This window comes from Petaurus breviceps, unplaced genomic scaffold, assembly GCF_028583685.1.
Source record: "Petaurus breviceps papuanus isolate PSGF00001 unplaced genomic scaffold, PetGlider_PUasm1.0 90849, whole genome shotgun sequence".
Classification (NCBI taxonomy): Eukaryota; Metazoa; Chordata; class Mammalia; order Diprotodontia; family Petauridae; genus Petaurus; species Petaurus breviceps.
The window spans coordinates 18,036,447-18,061,267 of NW_027187361.1; the positions used below are offsets into that span (position 1 = coordinate 18,036,447).

General features: G+C 39.4%; 1 protein-coding gene across 3 annotated transcripts in view; it reads left to right on the forward strand.

The window, feature by feature from the left end:
• HERC2 (HECT and RLD domain containing E3 ubiquitin protein ligase 2) overlaps window positions 1-24,821 on the forward strand; it is a 234,456-nt gene that overhangs the window by 32,353 nt on the left and 177,282 nt on the right. For all 3 annotated transcript variants that reach the window (XM_069072939.1, XM_069072941.1, XM_069072940.1), the window contains exon 4: window positions 5,374-5,511. In XM_069072939.1, the coding sequence (XP_068929040.1) occupies window positions 5,374-5,511 (138 nt within the window). The remainder of the gene's footprint in view (window positions 1-5,373; window positions 5,512-24,821) is intronic.

Sequence of the window (24,821 nt, forward strand, 5' to 3'; positions counted from 1 at the left end):
AGAGAGGTTAAGTGACTTGCCCAAGGTCACAGCTAGTAAGCCTTTGGAACTGGATTTGAACTCAGATTTTCCTGACACCAGGTGTGCTACCTAGCTGCCTTACGTAAATGTTAGCTGTTACTCTTAGAATTTAGAAATATTTCCAGGGGTGGCTAGGTGGCGCAGTGAATAGAGCACCGGCCCTGGAGTCTGGATGACCTGAATTCAACTGCGGCCTCAGACACTTAACACAAAAACTAGATGTGTGACCTTGGGCAAGTCATTTACCCCCAATTGCCTTGCCTTCCCTCTAAAAAAAAAAAAAAGCAAAAAAAAAAAGGAATATTTCCACCAAGGATTGAAACAAAAAAGAATAATTTTATTTCTTTTTTTTTGCCTTTTGGAGGGCAATTGGGGTTAAGTAACTTGCCCAAGGTTACATGGCTAGTTTTTTTTTTCGTGTGTGTGGGTGTTAAGTGTCTGAGGCCAGAACCGAACTCGGGTCCTCCTGACTCCAGGGCCGGCGCTTTATTCACTGTGCCACCTAGCTGCCCAATAATTTTATTCTTAACTTTCTTAGTTGATTGGGAAATAAAATTATTTAGACCGTTTTATTCACAGAACATTCTAGTGAAATGAGATCATATTATTGTAAGTATATCTGTATATTGGTGCTACTGTTTTTGGGCTTATCTAGAGTAAGCCAATAAATGCATGAGGTACCTTTTCCAGTTTGAAAATGAGTTATGTTCTGTAATGCCAAGCAAAGGCAACTTCCCAAGGTTCAAAATACCAGCATAGGTGCTCTCCATTTTATTCAGTGACAAATTAAGAACAGAGGGAATCAACATATAGCATAATTCAAAATACAGCATTTACAAAGTGTGATTCAATAATCTCCAAGTTCTACCCCACCCCTGGACATTATAATTCATTTAGTCCGTCCCAAAGCCCCTCTTCTCAAATGGTGATTAGTTTCCAATCATAAGTTAAGTACATTCATTTGGTCAGTCACAGAGCACAAAAAAGTCAAAAGTTCCCCACCCTTGGATCACAGTTGAATCTACCCCAGAGTTACAACAAGCTTAAGCACAGCATTTAATACCCAAAGAGAGGTCTTTTCTTCATCTTGACATGAGTCAAGTTTTCGGCAATCTTTGTTGCTGGGGAGACAAAGCCTAGCAAGACCACAAGATACATTGCCTTTGTCCTCATTAATTCACTCTCTGTCTGCAGAACAGTCTCAGTGGCTCTGAACCAACAGCAAGGTACCAAGACCTCTGCAAAACAGGACTGTCTTTCACCAGGGGACACATCTGGCAAAACAACATCAAAACAAAGTACCAGCATAACAGCCATGTCTCCTCAGTCCTTGGCAGCTCCGGGGGCAGCTCTCAAAAGTCCTGGGCAGTTCAAACTGGCCCTCAGCAATCCTCACAGTCTCTCTCTGACTCCAAGGTGCTGCTTCCAAAAAGTTCTTCTGCCTCTCTCTTGTGTCTCTCCAAATCTACGTCACCAGCTCCTCCCAGTTCAGCCCTCTCTTTTCATGTCAACAAGTCCATCCCACAAGTGGGATTCACAAGCTCTGGGTTTTAACACAATCAAACCAAAAACCAAGCCAATACAGGGGAATCTTTAAATTCCATTACTATTACATGTTCTAGAAGTTTATTTGAAGGTAGATGAGTGATGCAGTGAAAAATGCTGAACTTGCTGTCATGATATGAACTCCAATACTCACCCTACCCCTTCCTACCTGTGGGACTCTGAATAACCCACATCCTCTCTTTAGGTTTCAGTTTCCTTCTCTGTTAAAAATGAAGGCCCTTTTCTAGATGACCTCTCAAGTTCCTTCTGGCCTTGGGTCTTGTGACTGAGTAAATTTGTTTGGAACACTGAGTCTGTTTTTCTCATGAAACTTTTTTCTTTTTTTGCGGGGGGCGGGGGGGGGGAGGGAGATTAAGTGGAGTTGCATTGAAGCCCTGGATGTGATTTCACCTAAGTAGGGGACTCTCAATGTGGAAATTCTAATCTGATACAAATTGTAATTTGTATCTAATTTCCGGGAGGGGGGGATGGAGGGGAATAAGCATCCGTGTAGCACCTAGATGTCCTAGGCACTGTGCTAAGTGCATCACAAATACTGTCTCATTTGATCTTAAGTATGTGGTATTGAGAGGTTAAGTGCCTAGCATGTTGGTACTTAGCCTGTATGTGTGAAAGCAAGGACCTGAAACCGGGTCCCAGAGACTCGCGGCAGCCTCTCTGTCTTTTAGGCCACACTGCCTTACAGAGAAACAAAGTAACTCCTTATGTTTATATGTAACACTTTAAGGTATACAAAGCATTCTCCAAGAGGATCAGTGATCATGAGGGTGATGTATTGACTTGTGGGTGAAATGGATTTAAGTGAGGCGGAGCTCTGTAAAATCACCAGCCTTATTCTCTCCTCCAGAGTCGTTGGACACCAGTAGCAAGACGGAGTCACGATGACTGGCAGTGGTCCAGGGTGCAGTGGGTGACCTTGGCCTTTTAAAATTAAGGTCTTTCCCAGGTCTTAGTTTGTCTGAGGCAGTGCCCACTGAGGTTCAGGGAGGATTAGTGACTTTTTCATGATCATATAAGTACTGTATTCGGTCTGGAATCTGGGATTCAAACCCAGAGTTCTCATTTCATTACCAGGCTTTATTCTACTATACTACATAGCCAAATGGTTATTAAGGTTCCCAGTTTAATTCACAAAAACCTGTATAACCCATGATGCCATAATACCAAAACTAAACTCAGTAGCTAAAATATACTGTAAGTTTGCATTTAAAGAGAGTAGAAATGCTGCACTAGGTTGTAATGAAACAAAACAGAAAAGAACATAGGAGAGATTTTTTATTTCTTAAATTTTGCCTGTGATTGAAGGTGATGTGAATCTGGCAACTCCATTTATCATAAATAGTATAGAGGGGAGTTTATTAGTCAATGTGTAAGGAGTTACTAGGGACGGTGATAAATTAATATTTATTCTTTGGGAAGCCTGGAGAGGGGCATAACCAGCTCTTTGTATTAGTGAATGTCTGTTAAGTTGGGGAGTTTCTGTGCACGTACGTTCCTCTTTGGTTATCTTGTCACCTGAGACATACACTGATAGTCCCAACATGGACATTTCGATGTAGTGCAAAGTGTAATGGACTTGAAATCAGGATATATGGGTTTTTGTCACAGTTTGCTTCTGACTAGCTGTGTGACCTCAAGCAAGTCATGTTACTTCTTGGGACTCAATTCTTGCAACTCAGAAATCAGGTAGTTGGATTACATGATTGCCATGGTCTTTTCTAGCCCTAATTGTTTGTGGTTTTGTGATTATGTCGGCATCATTATGAAATTAGTTTTAAAAAAACTTTTAAATTAGCATACTAAACTTTTATAAGAAATATTGCCCCTATGTTTTTAACTTGCGGCATTCCTAACTATTAGGTAACATTGGTAGCCTTTCTTTTTTCCAGTTAACATCCTTTGCTACTTTATTATAAAAAAAGAACAAATGTGTTTGTTTATGGGGGAGGTAGGGAAAATGATTCATGCTTATTTAGAAGAAATTTTAAATTTGCCACCCATTTTCAATATTTTGATATTTTTTCTTTGCTCCTTATACCATGATGTAAAGATTTTTTAAAAAGGTTATTTCAGCAAATGATTGTGTTTCTCAATTCTGGTGGTTTATACCAAGAAGTACATTCTGAATCCTGAAACTGCTTAAGATGTTGAAAAACTATGATTAATGTTTTAGAAGCTTTTTTGACTTTAACTTGGTCTCATATATTGGTAACTTTGATTTCATTGTAGTTTTTTTCTTGTGTATCTGCTTGAGGTACACAATGTTTTAGCTTGACATTAATATGATATTAAATTCCTTATTTGCTCAGGAAATAAAAACTAGTATTTCCTCAAGCATATTTAAAATTTCTAGATTTTTACTCAGAAGTAAAAATGTGATTATTAATAAAAATCATTCTCTTAAGGTCATATCCTTAGAGCCAGGAACAACCCAAGAGGTCAAATTCAGCTCCCCTGTTTTGTGGGTTTGTAATTTATCATTTGTGGATGGTGTTTCTGAACCTTTCTGTGTCTTCGCTCAAGTCTTTTTGTCCTCTTAGCACATCTAGAGGAGACTATTTTAAAAAGAGTCTTAACAATTAGTCTTAGGAGCAAGAGTAAACAATAATCCTTTTGCCAGGCTCAATAAACACTATTTTGGTGTAGTCTTAATCCAAAAAAAAAAATGAGTGCAATCATTGTTCAAAAATTATGAGTTTGAGCATAAATATCAGCAAATCATTGATGATGTGAAGTCTTTACGCCCTATTTCAGCAGTAATTTAAAAATGGTATCACTTAACCAAGCATTTTTAGAAATGAACTAGTACTGAGTATACTGTAGACATTTGTTAAGAACAGAGGGCTTTCTCTAGAGAACAGCAGTAAGGTTCGGGAGGTTCTGGCCAGCAGCCATAGTTCCCAGAAATGCCTACAAAATAAACAAGCCATTATTTGACTCCACCATGCACTAACCATCCTGCATCTCTCTTCCCTTTTAGAAAAAGCTGTCCTACTACTCATTAACCTCTGCTTTTTCTCCTCCCTGCTTTCTCAGCTCTTTGGAAGGCTAGTGCCTGACCTCATTATTTAATTGAAACTTTTTTTCCTCAAAAGTTATAATCTCTAAATTTACAAATTCAGTGGATTTTTCTTAAACCTCATCCTCCTTGATCTCTGCAGCATTCGATGCTGTTGATCACCTCTTGAATGTTATTCTTCTATAGCTTTTTTTTTTAATCCCCACCCTCTCTTGGTTTCCTTTTGTTCTCTTTTGCTCTCCTTTGCTGGATTCTACCTCCTAATTGTGCACATACCTTAAAGCCCTGTCTTGAACTTTCTCTCTTTCAGCATTTGCTCTGAATGGTCTCATCTACAGATGGATGCCTGAGGTGGAATTTTATAGTTGGTACTTGAAGGAAGCCAGGAAACCAGAAGGTGGAAGTGAGGAGGTGGAGCCTTCTCAGGCAGTGGCGACAGTCAGTGAAAACGTTCAGAACTAGGAGATTGAGTAACGACTGTGAGGAAAGAAAAATCCAGGAGCAATTTAATTATTAAGAGGGGCCACTGATTTGGTTCATTGACACATGTATCAAAAGAAAGACGGCACATGTGCCATTTTGTAACTGATTTTTATCATCTTTCCTTTTTCTTTTTTGCCTTTCCTGTATTAACAATATTGTAGTAAGTGTGATGAAATTCAGTATCTTGATTTTTCCATTTTAAGATTAGAGATATACATCACAGCTGAGCTGAATGTTGTATTTTTTTTTTAAAGTTTTAATAGTTTCTGTGTTTTATTTCTCAGATGATACCATGGAATGCCAAAGTGGGACAAAGAAAGAAGATCAAAATGACAAAGAGAAGAAAGATGAAGAGGAAACTCCAGTGCCTATGTACAGGGCCAAATCGATTGTGGAGAGTTGGGTGTGGGGCAAACAGCCAGGTATTATGAGATCTGAGACTGTGCTATTGAATAAAGGTTTGACCCAGGACTTGCTGCAAATGTTCTGGATACACATTTAATGTATTTGATGACTATCATATTTAGCTAAGCAGTGAAGACTTATTTATTTCTTCATTTTTGTTTATCATTTTACATATTTAACTCAGTGCTTTAGTCATCTTTTTGACTACTTCATGTATTAGGTAGTTTTTGTTTTATTATATTTCTCAGCATATACTTTGTAAATTTTGTGTTTTAAAATATGTTTGATCTCAGAATATGAGCTTTATATAACATTGTCAAAGGAATCATTGATATAATGGTGCTATCCATTTGTAGTGCCAGTGCAATATTTACAGCCCCACAGTCATGATAAAGACCGTGACCATAAGTATCACACGATGTTCGATTGCAAAATATACTAGACTCTCCAGATAGAGGATAAAGCTGAAGGATTTAGACACCAGAAAACTGAATCCCAAAACCAGTAAGCCAATTCCATCATAGTACCGAAGATATTCAGAAGCCACAATAATGCTGAGAGAGCTATGCCATCCTTTAACCTTCCCACAGACCAATATAAGATCAGTATTTACTCACAAAACTTTCTATTTCCTTGCCTAAGCTCCTCTGTCCCCAGCTGTCTCCAACTGTCAAACTAGCTCTCTACTACCTTCTGTGGGCTCTGCTTCTCCTCAGCAAACTTCACCCACCACAGGCTCCATGTGACTACGTTTAGTCTGTTGGGGACAGAGATTATCTTCACAGCAGGGAAGCTTCAAACTTTCCCCTAGGTCTATTAAGGGGCAGGGAAGATCTTCAAATTCCCATTCCCATTATACCATTCAACACTGAAAATTCTTGAATGTAGACTAAGAACACTTCATCTTTTTTTTCTGTGTTTTTGACCCTTATTAAAATCATAAACATTCTTATTTGGAAGATTTACTTGAAATAACTGTAGGAAAAAACCCCTAACTTTAATTATATTTAAACTCTTAAAAGTGCATTTTGGAAAACAGCATAGATTTTTAAAAAGGGAGAATTGATAAGGGCATAATGGTACTTTGCAGTTCTGGAGAAAACTTTCCACAAGTTGTGATTTGTTGTGCTGTGGATGAATTCCAGTGCCACGCAGAATCTTCACCTGAAGAAGAAATAAAGATACTCAATTCGTTGAGTGTCTACTAAGCACCTCTATTCAATGCCCACGTGTCTGCTATGTGCCAGGCACTATGCAAAGGGCTAGGGATACAATTAATATGAAGAAACAGTCCCTACCTCCAAGAAACTTATAGTCTGAGGGGAGATACAGCCCACAAAAGGAGGCAGGGGGTGGGGGTGGGAGAAGAAGAGACCATTGTGTCCTTGGCATCTTATTTATTCTGTGGAATTGAAATTAGGCAGGGCAACACTGAGTGGAGCGAGTCCATTTTCTGCCCTCTCTAAAGGATGGAGTTGGGAAGAGTTTGTTTTCGACTTGCTAGCCCTTCAGTCAAAGGGAGAGTAAGACGAGGGGGTGGTCTCAGTCAGGGCTTGAGTTAGCCAGTTTGGTGATGAGATTGGACCTTTGAGGAGCAGAGGAGGAGTTAAAAGTGGGCCCAGCAACAGGAATATCATTCAATTTCATTTAAAATTGTTTAATTTGTATTAGAAAACAGGACATATATATCTGTAGATCTGCCTGTCTATCTGTCTGTCTTATCTAAATGTCTGTCCTAGGGATATTGGGGTTAGAGGGAGAAGACAGAAGCTTCATATGGGTTCTGGTAGGAAGGCAGTGGGGAGAAGCCCTAGAAGGGTGTGATCTGCGGGAGGAACCTTTGCAATAGATTTAATTCTTGGAAGAAGCCAGTGGTTTTCCATGTCCCTTCTTCTTCCCCAGTCAGCTCCTGGGAGTCAGTAGCTTTTGTAGGGCTGGTGATTGTCTTGTGTCCTGTTGTAGTTTTCGCTTGCCCTTCCCCCAAAAGAAGGGGAGAAGAGAGATTATGAATCACTACTTCTGACGTTCCTTTTGCTGGTTCTTCCACTGCTCTCTGGTTACGCGAGAGAACTGAATCAGATTTGCCTCTGGGGGGTGGCTTTATAAATAGCCATAGTTTGACTTTAAGGAGTCCTTTGACTTTCAAAATCTCAGGTTGGCATAGCAGAAAGAGTGGTGGATATGGCATTAGAGGAACTGGGCTCAATCCCAGCTTTGAAACTTAATATGTTTGTAATGCTGGGCAAGTAACTGGTTTCTTTGAGTCTGAAATTGAGGGTTGGACTAGATGTAAGGTATTTTCCAGCTTTATCTTGTTGATTGCCTAAAAATTCTTGTTCTAGGGATTATAGCCAAGTGTTTTTAGTACTTGGAAACAAAAGGCTTAAAATGTTTGGTCAAAATAATTTATTGAAATTTATTCACTCTGTTCAATTCAACAAACATTTATTAAATGCTTGCTGTATGTAAAAGCATAGAACACAGGCATGGAGAAGACACAAGATAAATAGGTTGTGGTGAATTTATAGCCTAGTAGGGAGGCTGTGACAAAAATAACTAATACAGAGTAGAATGTTTACATGTGAAAAGTGGATGTGGGGATCAGGGAAGACTTCATCAGAGATGGCTTTTTAGTTGTGTCATGAGTCATGCAAAACAACAATCAATCAAATGATTAGTGTTTTTTGCTTTTTTGTTAGGAGCCTACTTTAGTGCTTCATGGAAGAGTGGAGGTCCCATAGGTTCTCAAAGGCTGTGCTAGGCCTATCAAATGAGTGAATATCAGCTCAGACTAGGTTTGAAGCTGAAACCAAGCTGGGAAGACTTTGAGTACATATCCAGCGTTAAAGGACTGACTTCTCTTGCAGACGTTTATCATCAAGTTGATTTCAATTTAGTGAATTTTTTGGCAACAGGAATCTTTATAAATAATCTCCTAAATTAGGGGTGACTGTGACCTTCTTTGTTGAAGGAGTTCACATAATGGTGAAATTACAGATTCTTCAAGTATGGAACTGAAGTTTTAATAGGAGTGAGTTCATGGAGGCTTTCTTTAGAAGAGAGCTCTTCTTTGCCTCATTTTCCACTGCTGGCTGTTCCCCTCTTTCTTACGTGTTAAATGAACTGAATTAGAATGAGGAATTTACATCCCCCTTGCTCCCTACTGCTCTGTCTGGAGCTTCCCTTTGCCACTATCCACAACCTTTCCTTCTTTGAAGTGAATCTCTTTGTTTATATGAACCCGTCCAGATTTTTGTTGCTGTGAACTACTGACTTCATACCATTCTCCGATGAGATAACACACACAAAGCATTCTGCAAATCTTAAAGTACTATGTAAATGGTAGTTGTTGATCTCTACTTTTTTCAAGGAGTTGAGAACCTGGCTCACAGGTTTATTCTATATTCCATCCCTTATATTCTCCCATATTCATATTTGTTCACTTTGGTATTCATATTGATGTGCCTTCAAATACTGGGTATTCAGGAGATACCTTCCTGAATCATCAGCTTTTTTAGTTTCCATAACTTCCATCTCTCCTCCATCTCAGCCACCGCCCAGGTGTCTTCAGTGTCACTGAGCTGTTCACTGCCTACGTGATCTTGAGCTTGGAAATGCTCTTAGATGACTAGAATTGCTTCACTTAGTAGGATCATAGATTTAGAGTGGGAGGGGATCTTAGAGATCATCTAGACCATTGTACAGATGAGGGAAAACAAGACCTAGTGATTTGTCCAAGGTCATACAGGGAGTGGGCGGCAGAGCTGGGATTTGAACTCAAGTCTTCTGACTCCATAGCCAGTCTTCCTTATCCTGATTTTATTTTCCAGTCCAAAACTGTTCCCAAAGTTGTTCTTTGTTTTTACCATACTCTCTTGTCCTCATGACCTCTAGTCACTTTATCTGCCCTATTCTCTTAGACTGTCATCTGTCTTCCTATTTTCTTCTATTCTTAGTCTTGACCCTGTAGTTAACTAGTTGAACAAGAAACCCTTGCCTTTCACCCATGAATCTCTTGCCCTTTTTTCTTTTGCCATTTGTATCTGGATGCTTTTCAACCCTGAGTCATCCTTACTGACCATTTGCCTTCTCTGTTCTTGGCTTAGCTATTGAAGGGAGGCAGTGCCTACTAGATCTGGGTCTTCACTCCTATGTGACATTCTTTGTATTCATCTTTGATGGATTATTTACCACACTCCTATAGCAACTATTCCATAACTTCTCCTTAAGACTGTCTCCTTCTTTGTGTCCTTAAGCAAATCTCTTTGTATCAGTGGTCCTCACTTTCCTCATTTATAAAGATTCAGACTGGACTGGTTTTTTTTTTTTTTTTTGAGGCAATTAGTTCAATTTTATTTGGTTTGGGCTTTTTTGACCGTTTTCGTGTATTTTGGCAGTCTGGTGAAACTTGTGGACTCTTTCTTAGAATAATTTTTTTTGTAAATACATCAAATAAAATATTACATAGAGTTTACAAAAAAAAACGGTCATATTGAAATGCAGTGATCAAGATATTAAAAAAAAAAAGGTCATGGATCTTATGTTAAGAGTCATGGTCTAGTTGATTTTCAGAGGGCCCTTCCACTTCTGAAATTCTTTTGATTCCACGTTAAAGAAGGTACAACTCATTAACAATACCTGTTGTTCTGGGACATTAGTAAGTAGGTAAATTTAAACCATGTATTATATATTACTTGTGAACACATGCTAATCCTTTGGTATGGTTAACAAATTTATGAATGAAGTAAGGATTTATTTAAAGCTGAAAAAACCAAAAAGCTCTTAATTTTTCCTTTTTCTGCCTCTTGTGTCAAAATTATTGCTTGCTAGTAGATGTCTGAGATTCAAATTTTTTTCTTCCTCTTTGCTATTATAAGACATTTTAAAATTTTGTCACTTTAAAAAAAGTTCTCTCTAGTTTATGAAATGCCATATTAAAATAAAAATTATATGAGTAATATGTCCTATTTTTATTTTCTAAGACAGACCTGAATTTAAGACTGTTTTAACATGGAAGTATTTTGAGTAATTCTTTTTTAGCGATTCAAGTCTTGGATTTTTCTCAGTCTTCCTTTCATGCTTATGCTCACTTTGTTAACACTTAGGTTCAGGGTTGTTTTGCATCACTTTTCCTTGTATAATACATATAAAATTCGAAAGGAATTACAGTTTTATTTTGAACCTGACATATAAGAAGGAAGGTAAATCATGGGGTTTAGCTTGAGGTTAAAGATATGGATGTCCATGAACCAGCTCCATTTTTTGGAATTAACAGCATTTTTTTAGTGATTTCAGGACATTCTTTAACCCCATCTTTCTCAATTTGAGGTTTAATTGTAACATGACCCCAAGGACTTTGTATTTAGTCATTAAGATGAGGAGTCACATGTCATTCTCTTCACCATGGTCGTGGAACTTATCTTCAGCACTACCACACTTACCTTATCTCCCAGCAATGCCCTACTCTTCCCCTTCCCTCTGCTGAGTGAGCTCCTAACCCTCCCTTTTGTGAGACCAGCATGGCCATTCAAGACACATAGAACCTAACTGGTATAATGGTACTTAAAACAGCAGCTGAGCAGGTTCTCTCCCCTGCTGCCCATCCCCGTCCATCACTTTGGGCTATGGCAGACATCCCTTGGAGAGTAGGCCCTTTTTTGGGTCAGTGATGAGTTTTTGGTGGGACAGTGTAAATTGCACAGCATGAGCAGACATGAATGAGTTGCTTCTCACACCTACTTTTCTTCCAAAGTTCTATATTGCTGTTGAGAGCACTACCATCACTGCCCATCACCTGGGTTCACAGACCTTTGTGCGTCCTTGACTGCTCACTCTCCCTCACCCCCTATAATTAATAAATTCTAAAATCTTGTTAAACATATTGCATCTATCTCCCTCTCCCCTTCCATCCCCTGGTATGGCTTATATAGCCTACTTCAAACCTTTATTGCTTTATTCAAGAATTATCGAAATAGTGTTTTAATTGGTCTTTCTGCCTCTAGTCTGTCTCCAAAAGTAGAACAAGCTGGTTTGTGAAGTAGTGGACTCCCTTAAAAACTGGAAACCTTCAAGCTTAGGCTTGCATGACCTCTGCTTAGTGGAGAATATTATATAGTGCATTCCAGTCCAGATATGTGTCTGAGGTTCCTCCTAGCTCTTAGATTTTATGATTCTTCTTGGCTCATTTGTGTATACATCCATCCTTCAAATATTAACTCAAATCTCACAATCTTTCATAAATCTTTCTTTAGTTAACTGTGATAGGATTTATTGGTACTTAAATTCTATTTTGTATAGTTTTCTTTTTTAATAATACTTTATTTTCCCTTAATTAAATGTAAAAAACACTTTTTAGCCTTTTTTAAAGAAAGTTTTGAGTTCCAAATTCTGTCCCTCCCTTCTTTATTTCTCCACCTCCCCAAGATAGTAAGTAATCCTGTATAGGTTATTCATGTGCAGTCATGTAAAACGTTTTCATGTTGATAGTTTTGCACAAGAAGAATTGAATAAAAAAGAAAGTGAAAAATAGTATACCTCAGGCTGTATTCAGACTATCAGTTCTTTCTCTGGAAGCAGATAGCATTTTTATCATGAATCCTTTAGGATTGTCTTGGATCATTGTATTGCTGAGAATTGCCAAGTTGTTCATGGTTCTTTCATCATACAATACTGCTGTTACTGTGTACAATGTTCTCCAGGTTCTGCTCATTTCACTTTGTGTCAGTTCATGTAAATCAAGATTTTCTGAAATCACCTTGCTTGTCATTTCTTAAAGTGCAATAATATTTCATGCAATCATATCACAGTTTGTTCAGGTATTCCCCAGTTGATGGGCAACTTCCAGTTCTTTATGTTGCATGGTTTTCTAATTGTTTCTTGTTTCCTGATAAGTGTCAGACCTGTTTGATAGCAAGATAGTCTTATATCCCTCTGAGCACCTGGCACAGTGTATTTGTACGTAGTCAGCACTCAATACATATTTGAATCAAAGAATAAATAATCCTGATGGATTTTCCTTTAAAGGTAATATGTAATTGTTTTTCAAGTGGGTGATGAAATTCAAGTCTATTATACTTACAAAACTTCAAGGTCAGGATGTATATTCACTGTGTGCTGGACTCCTGCATTTAGTGTATGCTGGACTCTTGGTACAAATTAAATTTGTATTAAATTTAATTTGTATCAGAAAAATTGTAAAAATTTAATTTGTATCAGAAAATTTTTTTAAGGGCATTGATATTTGTGTCTGATGAGTATTACTGGAATTTTTTTTTTATTGTCATAGAATCTTAGGATTTAGGGCAGGAAGGGAATTTAGAGGTTATTTAATTCAGTTCTTGTTTTGCAAATGAAGAATTTGAGGTCTAGAGAAGTTAACTAAGTTGTCCAGTCACACAAGCAGTAAATAGTTGTTTTGGTTTGGAACCCAAATTTGCAACATTACTGGTGTAAAATTTCAGAATGTAACGTTTATAGAATCATAGAATTAGAAGGAGCTTCAGAGGGGCATCTGGTTCAGCCTCCTTCCCAGGAGAGAAATCCCTTCTTTCATATTCCTCACGATTATTTATTTGATTTCCGCCTCACTATTTCCAGTGATGCGCATGTCACTTCTTCACGAAGGGACTCTGTTCCATTATTGGGGATAATTTCATAGGGAAGGGCATTTTAACAATTGGCACTGTATTCTTCTACCCTGTGATTCTCCTTTACTGTTCTGTTTCTGCCTGTTGGAGCAAATATAGTCCGAGCTGCCCAGAACTCATAGTCTTAGAAAACAGTTCCTCGAGGTCCCTTCTGTAGCAAGAAGAACGTGAAAAAATGTCTGGGCGTTTATCGTGCGTAGAGCTCTGTGCTAGGCACTTACAGAGATGCAAAGTTCAAATAAGATATATTTCCTAATCTGAAGGAGTTTATAGTCTTGAGATAAGCAATTTATACAGTTATTATTCAATTAACAAGCATTTATTAAATATTTATGCCATGCCCAGGATTGTGCCAAGCACTGAGGATATGGAGATAAAAATAAACAGTCCTTGCTCTCAGGGAGTTTAAGTGTGTGTATACACACACACACACACACACACACACACACACACACACACGGACAAATTCTCTGGGGAGAAGCAACGTGTGCTCATGTATGTGCAGAATGAATAAGTACATATTGAATGAAGGCAATGAGATAAGAGGACCACGAGGAAGCCTACACATCGGAAGTGGTGTTGAAGTTAATCTTGAAGGAAGGGGATCATGTGACATGGAGGAGAGAAGGGAGCGTTCTCTAGGCATGGCAGTGCCTTGTAGGGAGATGTAGAGCCAGAAGACTGAGGAGCGTGTGTGAAGACGGGAGAGAAGACCAGTGTGTGTGCACTGTATAGTACAGGGAGGAAAGTGACTCATGATGACATGGGAAAAGGTAGGTAAGTGGTGACTGGTGTGGGAGGTCTTTGGAAACCCAACAGAAGAGTTTATGTTTTCTCCCTTAGGACAATAGAGTGCCACTGGAATTTATTGGATAAAAGTGTGACATGGTTAGTCACTTTGGACACTGAATTGGGGTGGGCAGAAACTTGGGACAAGGCCACCAACAAGCAAGTCATTGCAGAGGGTCTAAACTAAAGTGGTGACTGTGTGACAAGAGAGAAGGGAATGGATGTAAGAGACGTAAAGGTAGAAGCAGCAAGATTTGGCAGCTGATTGGCTCTATAGGGTGAAGGAGAGTCGGGAGTTAGGGATGACACAAAGGTTTGTGGACCATAGTGGCTAGAACAGTGGTTCTAGAAGGGGAAAAGAAGCTGAACTTTCCAGGTAATTCCATTTTTCATCAGCATCTTTGTTTGGTTTTGACCCATGGAACATCATACCTTGTGTCCCCCCACCCCCACCCCGTTTCCTTTTGTGAGTTGTCTTCCCCCATTAGATTATAAGCTTCCTCTGGTCAGTGACTTTTTTTTTTTAAATTTGTATGTCTAGCATTTAGCACAGTGCCTGGCATAGAGTGGGAACTGAATACATTTTTATTGAATCGAATTGATTTCTGTTTGGATATATTGAATTTGAGATGGTTATAGGGCATCCACTTGGACATGTCAAATAGATAATTGGTGAGGTGAGATTGGCCTCAGAAGAGGCACTAGAACTAGATAAATTCTGAGTATCATCTGCAGAGAGGTGACAGCTAAACCCGTGGGAGGTGATGAGGTTACTAAGAGAGAGAATGTACAGAGGTAAGAGGGCCCAGCAGAGATCGTCAGGGTACCCTGGCAGGTGATGGAGTTGGTGAGTAAACGAAGGAGACTAGAAAGGAGCTAGTCAGTATACAAGATTGGTAGGAGGAGAAACGAGAGACAGCAGTGCCACAGGATCCAAGAAGACAAAGGGTACTGGGCAGTGTCAGTTCCTTCAAAGAGATAAAGAATGAGAATTTAAGAGAAGTCCTGTAGATTTAGCAATTAAAGGATTATGACATTTTAAAAGAACAGTTTTACTTGATTGATGAGTTTGGAAACTTCATTACAGAGGGTTTAGACATGAGTTTAGAGGATAGGAAATGGAGGCATTGAGTGTAAACAGCCTTTTTTTTTAGAGATTTGGCTGAGAACGGGAGGTTGATAGCTTATAGGAAGGATATAGGCTTTTGTGGGGGTGTTTTAAAAATGGAGGAAACTTGTTCATGTTTGTAGACAGCTGAGAAGGAGCTAAGAGATGAGGAGAGAGGAGTGATGATCAGAGGTATAGTCTTCTGGAGAAGATGGCCGAGGATGGGCCATTTATTTAATTATCAGAGACTAGAGGAAAGGATAAAGTGGGAGATGATAGCCAGGGGTTTGGATGGAGGAGAGGGAATGTGGAGCTTTTTTATAGTGAAAAGCAGGAGACCGAGCCCTCAGCCGAGAGGATCTAGGGAAGAAGTGGTATGGGAGGCTTGACGGTTTGAAACAGCCTCGTAGCGAATGCACGAAGAAAGGCTGAAAGGATTGCCTTGCTTCAGTGAGAGTTAGGTGGGCTTAGACAATAGTGATTTGTAATGGATCCAGTGAACTTTGTTGCGTGATTTTCTCAGCTTGACTCAGTGGGATGTGCACTGGAGGGGAGCAGGCAGATGGTAGGGATTAGTCCATGGCTGGGGTTGGGCAGGATGTGGGCATTGAGAAGGCAGTGGGGCAGGTGATTGGAGAGGAGAGTACAGATTGGGAAGGGAGGGAAATGCAGTCAAAGCAAAAGTCATGACTGGGCAGAGTGATGGTAAAGAAAAGTGTAGGAGAAATGTATTCTAGGAATAGGGAGAATAGCGGGAGGTTGGGATCCGATCGATGAATGTCAGAGTTTTTGATTGAGGAAGTTGAACATTTGTGGATGATGGAAAGATCTACGGTGTAACCTCCCTGTGTGGCTGAGACGTAGTGGAAGGAGAAGCCACAGGAGGTGAATAGATTAAGGACCACGTTTGTGTGAATACGTATATTCACATACATATATTTAGTCAGACAGTAGGAACCTCTGTGGGAGGGTGGAGTCAAGATGGCGTAGTAGAAGCAGGACCTCCTCGCGGCTCCGGCTTCCACCTTCCCCAATCCATGTAAAAGGGGACTCTGAATGAACTTTGGAGCTGCAGAACCCACAAAATGACACAGAGAAGCTAACCTCCTGCTGAGGACAGCCCGGCCTCGTCCAGCACAGCACTCTGGGAGCCGAGCCCAGGCCCGTCTGAGCCGGAGGTTTTAGCCCCAGTGAGGCCTGACCAGCCCCCGGCCAGAGGGACTCCATATCAGCAGCAGCTGTGGCAATCCCCAGATCTATCAACACACAGATGTGAAGGACAAAGTGAGAGGTCAGTGCAGTCTGGACTTTGGGACCAGTAAGTGGGAGAGCATCAGCTTTTGCCCCCGGGGCTAGAAGCCTGAGCCAGGGCCATCATGTTGGGGCTTCAGCTCCTGGTCTGCAGAGTGTAGGGGGACCAAGCACCAGTCTGAGGGTAATCGCTCTTCCTTTAACCTGCTTGGATCTGGATTGCAGTCTAGGGTGGAGGTCCTGGGGTGTGTGACCAGCTTGCCAGAGTGTGTGGAGACCTCAGAAAGGGCACCCATCTAATACCTCTGGCAGCTGAGAAAACCCCAGCGTTTGGGACAAAAGCTTCCCTATCTGGTGGCAGAGTCCTACTGTGGCAAAAAGCCCAGGGGTCAAGTGACTGAGGGGTGACATGACCAGACAAAGGAAGCAAAGCAAGCAGAGCAGTCCAACATTAGACTCCTATTTTGGAACAAAAAGGAGCAACGAGGAAGACAGGGAAGTCAGAACTCCTGCACCAAAAGCTTCAAAGGAAAATGCGAGCTGGTTACAGGCCATAGAGGACCTTAAGAAGCAGATAAGAGAAGTGGAGGAAAAATTGGGAAGAGAAATGAGAACGATGCAAGAAAATTATGAAATGAGAGTCAACAGCCTGACTGAGGAAAATACCACCTTAAAAAATAGACTAACTCAAATGGCAAAAGAAGCTCAAAAAGTCAGTGAGGAGAAGAATGGCTTAAAAAGCTGAATTTGCCAGATGGAAAAAGAATCTCAAAAGCTCAATGAGGAGAAAAGGACAGGATCAAAGTAGAGAATAGAACAAGTGGGAGGTGGCATAGGAGGGAGGGAAATATAGTCAGTCTTTTACAATATATCTGCTATGTTATTGTTTTGCATTAGCCACACATATACAACCTATACTGAACTGCTTATCTTCCCAGTTAAGGGTGGGTGACAAGGGATGAAGGGAATGAATCTGGACTTCAGAGTTTTAAAATCAAAAGTTTAAAAAAATATTTATGTAGTATTATTAATACTATTTTTACATGTAATTGGGAAATAAGATATGCAGGCACTGGGGCATAGAGATCCACCCTGCCCTACTGGGAAGTTGGAGGGGGTATGGGAGAAAATATGGGAGAGAGCAGATTGGAGGAGGGGATATCCTGTGGGACTGCTATTTTGGGGCGGTGGGTAGGGGAAAAATGAGGAGAAAATTTGTAACTCAAAAAAAAAAAAGAACCTATGTGCCAGGTACTGTGCTGAATACTAGGGATACGGAAAATGGCAGAGGACAGTCCCTGCCCATGAAGAACTCACAGTCTAATGGGGGGAGATAATAAGCAAACAAATGTGTATTAGCAAACTATAAATAAGATAAATAGGAATTAATTAAAAGAGGGAAGACGCTAGAATTAAGAGGGATTGGGAAAAACTTCCTGTGGCAGATGGGATTTTAGTTGGAACTTAAAGGTAAGTCATTTAACACAGTAGCCAGCGATGATGGAGGGAGAGCTTTCCACATGTGGGGAGCTAGAGGAAATTCCCGAAGTTAAGAGATTGAGTGTCTTATTCGTGAATGAACCAGGAGGCCATTGTCATTCGATTGAAGAGTGTGTGGTGTGTAATAAGAGGGTCATGTGGGAATTTGAACAGAGAAAGCAGAAGATGTTGCATTTACCTCATGGGCTGCCACTAGAGTTTTTTGAGTAGATAGGTGACATGATTGGACCTGCACTTGATGGCTGAATGGAGGATGGGTTAGGGTAGGGAGAAACTTGAAGTCAGAGGACCACCAGAGGCTATTTCAAGCCTGAGGTGAAGGTTGAACCAGACTGGTGTCAGAATCAGAGGAGAGATGGGGGTATATGCCAGAGGTGTGGCAAAGGTGAGATTGACAGTCAGTATAGAGATGAGAGAGAGTGAGGAGTTGGAAGTGACATCTAGTAAGTTGCCCTAGGTCACACGGCTACCGTGTGTGTGTGTGTGTGTGTGTGTGTGTGTGTGTCCTGACTCAGGGGCCGGCACTCTACTCACTGCGCCACCTCCCCGCCCCATGACATCTAGGTTTCGAGCTTCAGGGACTGAACGGATGGTGTTGCCCTGTACAGGAATAGGGAAGGTTCAGGAGTGGGGCAGTGTTGAGGGGAAAGATAATGAGTTAAGTTTTGGAAATGTTGAGTTTTTAAGATTTCTTCTCTATGTCCAGTTCAAGATGTCTGAAAGGCAGTTGGAGTTGTGAGATCAATAGAGAGAATGGGGCAGGAAAGGCAGATTTGTGAATCATCAGCATAGACTTAGTAATTAAGTCCATGGGTGCTGATGAAAGCACAGTGTAAAGTGGTTTAAAAAGTACTGAGGGTAGGTAGCCCTGGAGGAAGAGAGGAGGTACCGGAATCTAACTCTTTGGGATTCCTAACTTAGAGGGTATGATCTGGATGAGGATCCAGAAAAAGGGGAGAGCTAGAAGACAGTGGTGAGGAGTGTCAAAGTGTCGGAGGCTGAAGAGAGGTGGAGGAGAATGATGACGGAGAAAATGCCATTGGATTTGAAAAATTAAGAGATTGTTGGTAACTTGAAGTTGGAAGCGAGATTATAGAGTGTTAAGAGTGAGAGGAGAGAAATTATATACTAATAAATGCATACTCATTAGGGTGGGAGAAAAGAAAAAGTTCTGAGTTACTGGTTGTGAGACATAAAGACCTACTTGTAAAAGAAAGCTGTCAAGTTTGAGAACAGGGGCATGGTGAACGGAATCTAATGACCTCAAGAGATCTAAAAGTGAACTGAAGTGAAAAGCAGTTATCATTTATTGAGCAGAAGGGTGAGGTAGGTTTGTATGCAAAATGTTTTCTGTGCTGGACCATGTCTGTGGCATTCCATTGTTTCTTAAAACATACATAATGAATGACTAGAATTTTAATAATATTATGCCCTGTGTAACTATAGCTAAAGGGGAAGGAAATTTTAACATGAGTGAAGGTTGTTTTGTATTGTTGTTCATATCCTGGATTGATAGTTTACTAGTAATTAGCCTCTCTAATTAGCCAGATTGGTCCTCCTGAAGCAGGTTATCACTTGTCATGGGTGGAACATTTCCCGTATATCCTAAGAACCCAGGATCACTTCCAGGCCACCAGGCATTAGAGTAGGTTTTTTTTGAGAGGATGTTCTAGAATTATGTTTTTAGGGAGTATTCTTACCATATTTGTCTTATTTTAATACCTCCTCAGGTTCCTTTTCTGTTCTATGATGAAAAATTCTGGTAAAAGCTCAATTGCAACCTCAATATTTTAGAAGTTTTTGGTAATTAAAAAATTTTTGCCCAAGGTGGTATTAAAAATTCCTTTGTGTAAATTTATGAGGAAAAAAAGGAAGATAAATAGTATAGGCAAGATTGACTAGAAAAATTTTTGATACTTAGGAGAATTAGCTATTTCCAAGTATTTGGGATATAAATACAGTAGCTATTGTTATACAGTGCTGCTTAGCAAACAGGTATTCATTTCAACCAGGGCAGTGTTCATTTGGTTAGTGTGTTCTTGTCAGAAAAACTACATTTTTTAGGGAAACATTTGGTGATTCGTATTTGTAGTATTACAGTAGTTAAATTTCCTTTCCCTCCATTAATGCCTCTCAGTGAAATTTTACTGTAATTGTCTTTGAGTGAAAGGGCAGCAGACGTATCCATGCTATACTGCAGGCATGCTGTTGTACAGTTGCTGATATACGAATCTGTGAAGTGGAGAGATCTCAATGATCCATTATTTGATTGCTTCTGATTAATTTTCTTTTTTCTCTGTTCGTCTTTGAGAAAAAAAAAGACACAGAGACGTGAGTTCTTACAGGTTAAAAGAAAAAATCCTAATGAAATTATACATGAAACTAGAGAGTAGAATTTATAACTGTAGTGTCAAGTTAAGTGTGATAGCACATGGCCTCCACTAGCTGATCATCTAGTTATATGGTTAAGGGTTATTTTTAAAGTCCTATTTTTAATTTCCAGTTGCTTTTCTCTGGTAGCCTTCAGAAACTGATACCCTCTTCCTTACCTCTTTACAGGTAGTTTCTTGTAGAATTGGCATGGTTAGTAGAAAGTGCAAATTATGTATTAATTTCTGGAATGTAGAAGAAATTACATTTAGTTTCTACTGATATACACAATGGTAGCCTATTTTTACCCAAACAAATTGTGGGACTTTTACGGTTACCAAAAAAATGAAATCAGTTTCATTGCCAGTTTTCAGGTTAGGTGTTGAATATTTAATGATAATATTAATAACACTCTTAGCAACAATGACCATTTATATAGTACTAGAAAGACTTTTTCATGTCTAATGTATTTTGTTTTTACATTGCTATAGTAAGTATTTGGGACAAAGTAAAATAATTACATTTATTGACAAATATAATAAAACAACTTTTTGCGTCTTTTAAACCTTTTAATGTGCAATATATCTTTTGGCTTTTATTCCTCCCTCTTCCACCGAGCAAATTAAAAAAAAAAAATCCCCCGAAATAAAGCCCTTAATTCATAGATGGATTCATGGTGCAGCAAACCAAATTCCAGCATTGGCTCTGTCTGAATTATATACATCTTTATCGGCACTTTACGATCATCCTATCTCTAGAAGGGGATGAGGGTCATGTTTTATCATTGTTCCTTTGGACTAGTGATTCATCACTTGTATTGGTTATATTTTTAAGTCTTTCAGTATTTTCTCTATAACGTTATAATGTATATTGATCCTTTAGTTTGTTTACTTTGCTCCTCATTAGTTAGTAGAGATCTTCCCAGTTTCCTCTGAAACTATTTCATAATCTCTTTGACACTTACATTCATAGGAGGATGGCAAAGCTTTTATTGCCAACTTGTAGCTGCCACAAAAAGAGTTGCAGTAAACATGTTTGTACATACGAAGGCCTTTTCCTCTTTGTTTTCTTTGGAGAATAGGCCAGTAGTTGTATACCTAGGTCAAAAAAGAGTTGGCACAGTTTAGTAACTTTTAGCCCATAGATTTTCAATGGGGCTTAAATCAGGTGAGTTCCCAGTTCCTAGGATTTTGAAGGATGTTTATTTCCATATCTTGGATATATTTTCTTAACTTTTCATGAAGTGTGCATGATGCAAGGTCATTTAGTGTTCCATTTCTGCAATTCTGAAACAATTCTGCTTCTTAGTATATTAATAATATTTACCTGAGTTCATAATTTCCTTAATTAGGAAAATAAACTTGAAAAAATCCCCCCATTATTTTTGTGTGTGGATATTTTGTAGTCCTAATGGACACGATCAGATCTTAGAGATTCACCTGGACTTGTTTTGACAGCAGTTTTGGCATAGCTTTGGATGAAAAAGTGATTGTCAGCAGTAAAAATTACTTTTCTTTAATACTCAAATTTTTGCATTATCTTTTCCATAATTAGCATTTTTTTCTTCATAGCATTAGTTAGCAGATTTTTTTTTTACTGGGTCTTTTTTTTCTTCCAACTTCAGAGAGTCTTCCTGGAATTGTAGATAAATCATTTATACTATCTCTAGCTGCTAGGTTCCTCTGAATGTCTTTGCTTATTTTCAGAGAGTTAATTATGCTATTTTACAGTAGTTTTCAATTTAAAACATTTCAATATTTCAACTGAACTTTTCTTTCATGCTTAGATGTGACTGATTATGTTTGGCTTTGATATATTCTTCAATAATCCTCAAAAAGCTTTACTTCCCCATCCTAGCAGCCACTGTGAAATGGTCATTAAAGTGTGTTCTTTAAGAGCTGTAATTTTTGCATGTTTCCTTGGAGTACCAGCTATTCTAGTGCAATTAAAACATAACAGAAGAACAGTGAGGCTTTAGATATACAGCAGGAAATCCAGAAATTCACTTGATAGAGAACGAACCCAATCTCAGCTCATTCTGGTTCCATCTGGTAAAAGTCAGATGTTCCGAGTCTGCCTGGTGTCAGTAGAAGCATGCATGTGGCCATTGTTGTCACAAAATGAAACCTTATCAGAATTATCTTTTGTCTCAATTCTTATGCCAGTGTGTACATTTATCATTCCCTAACAGTAGTCCTATTCCCAATTTAATTTTCTTTTGTAACAGAGAAAATAAAACAGTTAAAATTGTCATTTCCCCACAACTCCTGCTCTAGACTATGAATAAAGAATTATAGTCTCCTCTCCTTCCCTACACCCCCCCCCCCCCAAACCCTTACCAGAAAATAAACAGAAGAACACACACATTGACCTAGTTTGAGATCATATGCTACATTTTGTGCCTGTAGTCCCCCACATCTACGGTAGGAGGTCTTAACCTGGGATTTTTGGACTTACAAAAAGTTTTTTAATCATTATATTTCAATATAATTGGGTTCCTTTGTAATCCTATGTTGTTTTGTGCATTTAAAAACATTGTTCTGATAAAAGGTCCAAAGACTTCCCCCAACTACCAAAAAACAGTGAGAATGGGATGCGTCAGTGACACAAGAAAAAGGTTACAAAATGCTTGCTCACATGAGAGAAAGGGAGGCATTTTACAGTGTGAGTCTTTTTGGAGTCAAGATTGGGCTGAGTTTTGATGATTTTCTAGCGGTTATTTCCCTTGTTATTGTGTTTTTTCCCCTTGATTCTGCACACCTCCCTGCAGCAGTTCATATGTCTTCCCAATTCATTTGCATTTCCTCATATTCATTATTTTTATAGTGTAATGCAATTTTATTACATATTAATATAGCACTATTTTTCAACCATTCCCCAATTGATGGACATGCACTTTTTTGTTTCCACCAAAATTGTTGCCAAAAATATTTTGTTATATATGAGCCCTTCTCAAAAATAATTTTGTATTAAGAGAAAGGAAGGTAGCAGCATCACTTGGTCAAATGGTATGATCTCTTTTCGTCATTTTTAAAAATTAATTACCAACTTGTTTTCCAGGATGAATGGGTTAGTTCACAGTTCCCACAACTATATACCATTAGTTTAATTTTCCTAAAATAACTGCTTCTGTACTTCCTGTGGTAAGAATCCTTCCATGATTCTGAAAGGAATCAGTCACATTCTTTGCATTTAATAGGCATTTAATAATTAGCATGTGAATGAATTAGGTGAGGTACACACTCTTAAGTGCTTTTGGCCGTATTGCTTATTTCTGTTTTGTCTTCTGTTCTAATTCATTCTTTGCTCCACTGGACATGCCTTATTTGACTGACTTTCTTAATCCCGCTTCCTTTCTTTTCTTCCCAATCTCTAACCTTCACTCTATTTTGGAATGTCTTGCTCTCCTTTCTTTTCACCATTCACATCTTGCCAAACCCCAGCATTTTAGTTTACTCCCACCCCCCCATTCACACGCTATTGAATGGAGCTAGAGAAGACCTTGCCTTTGTACTAACTGGGTCCCCTAAGCATTTATATTATCTAATCTTATCTTTTACTACTCTAATTCAGGCCTGCTTGGGCCAGAGGATTTCGGGTGTCTGTCACATGACCCCCTGGCAACTAACCATGTCTGTAGTCTAACCCATCGGCAGCCCAAAGGATTTAGCCTATTTTAATTTTGGCCCCAAGTGCTGCCAAATTGTGTCGCTCTGCTCTAATTAATTCTCTTTTTGGCAAGAGAGTGAATGCCGAGAAGACTATTATATGGAGAGCTCACACAGGGTAAACATTCACGTGGTGGTCAGAGAAAAGCAACACCAAGACATCCTCAAGGTCTCTCGTAAGACTTTGGAGTGATTGTTTGCCACGGGAAACACTGGCACAGGACCGCCTGGAGTGCTTGCCTCAAAGGTGCTGTGCTCTGTGAGCACAGCCGAACTGAAGTAGCCCCAGAGAAGTGTGAGATGCGCAGATTTAGAGCATCGACCCCACATGTTCCCACCGAGTGTCTGTGCCAAACCGTGATGGGGCGTCTCAAGCTCCTGCTGGTCTGCGCAGCCAGTCAGACACACTGTAACTTGACTCACAAAGTGTCCTCTCAGGAACAAAGGACAACAACTGACTGATTCTCTGTCCCATTCACCGCAGCCTTTGAGTGGAATAGAGAATCTCTCTCTCCCTTCTGCAGTCTTCTTGGGAGTGCTGATTTCACTTAGTGAAGACCTTGTCTCACGCTTTATGAAAATGTCAAGGTTATGATTTTAAATAGATGTTGAATTGAGTCATTGAGAGAATCCGAGTAATGAGTTGGGGGGCATCCAGAGGGGAAGCTTTGAGCTGGTGAGGGGTGTTGTCTCCGAGTGAGAATACAGTGTGGCTTTGGCCCTATCTTTTCACCCAGTCTTGAGAATGTTGTTATTGTTAAGAACAAAAAAAATATTTATGCCAATGTTTCTTGCCTGTAAACCTAAAGTTTTCTAAAGTCTGTCAACAAGCCAGTGGTGCCTCTTTTGATTTTTTTTGTACATAATACATTGAAAATTGTAGTTCCGTGAAAAATGTTATAAAGAAATTTTGCTGCATGTTAGTCAGCAGAGTCCCTTTAGCAGCCTTCCGGGATAGTCTGTTCTGCTGTGGTAGCACAAGCAGAGCACAATGT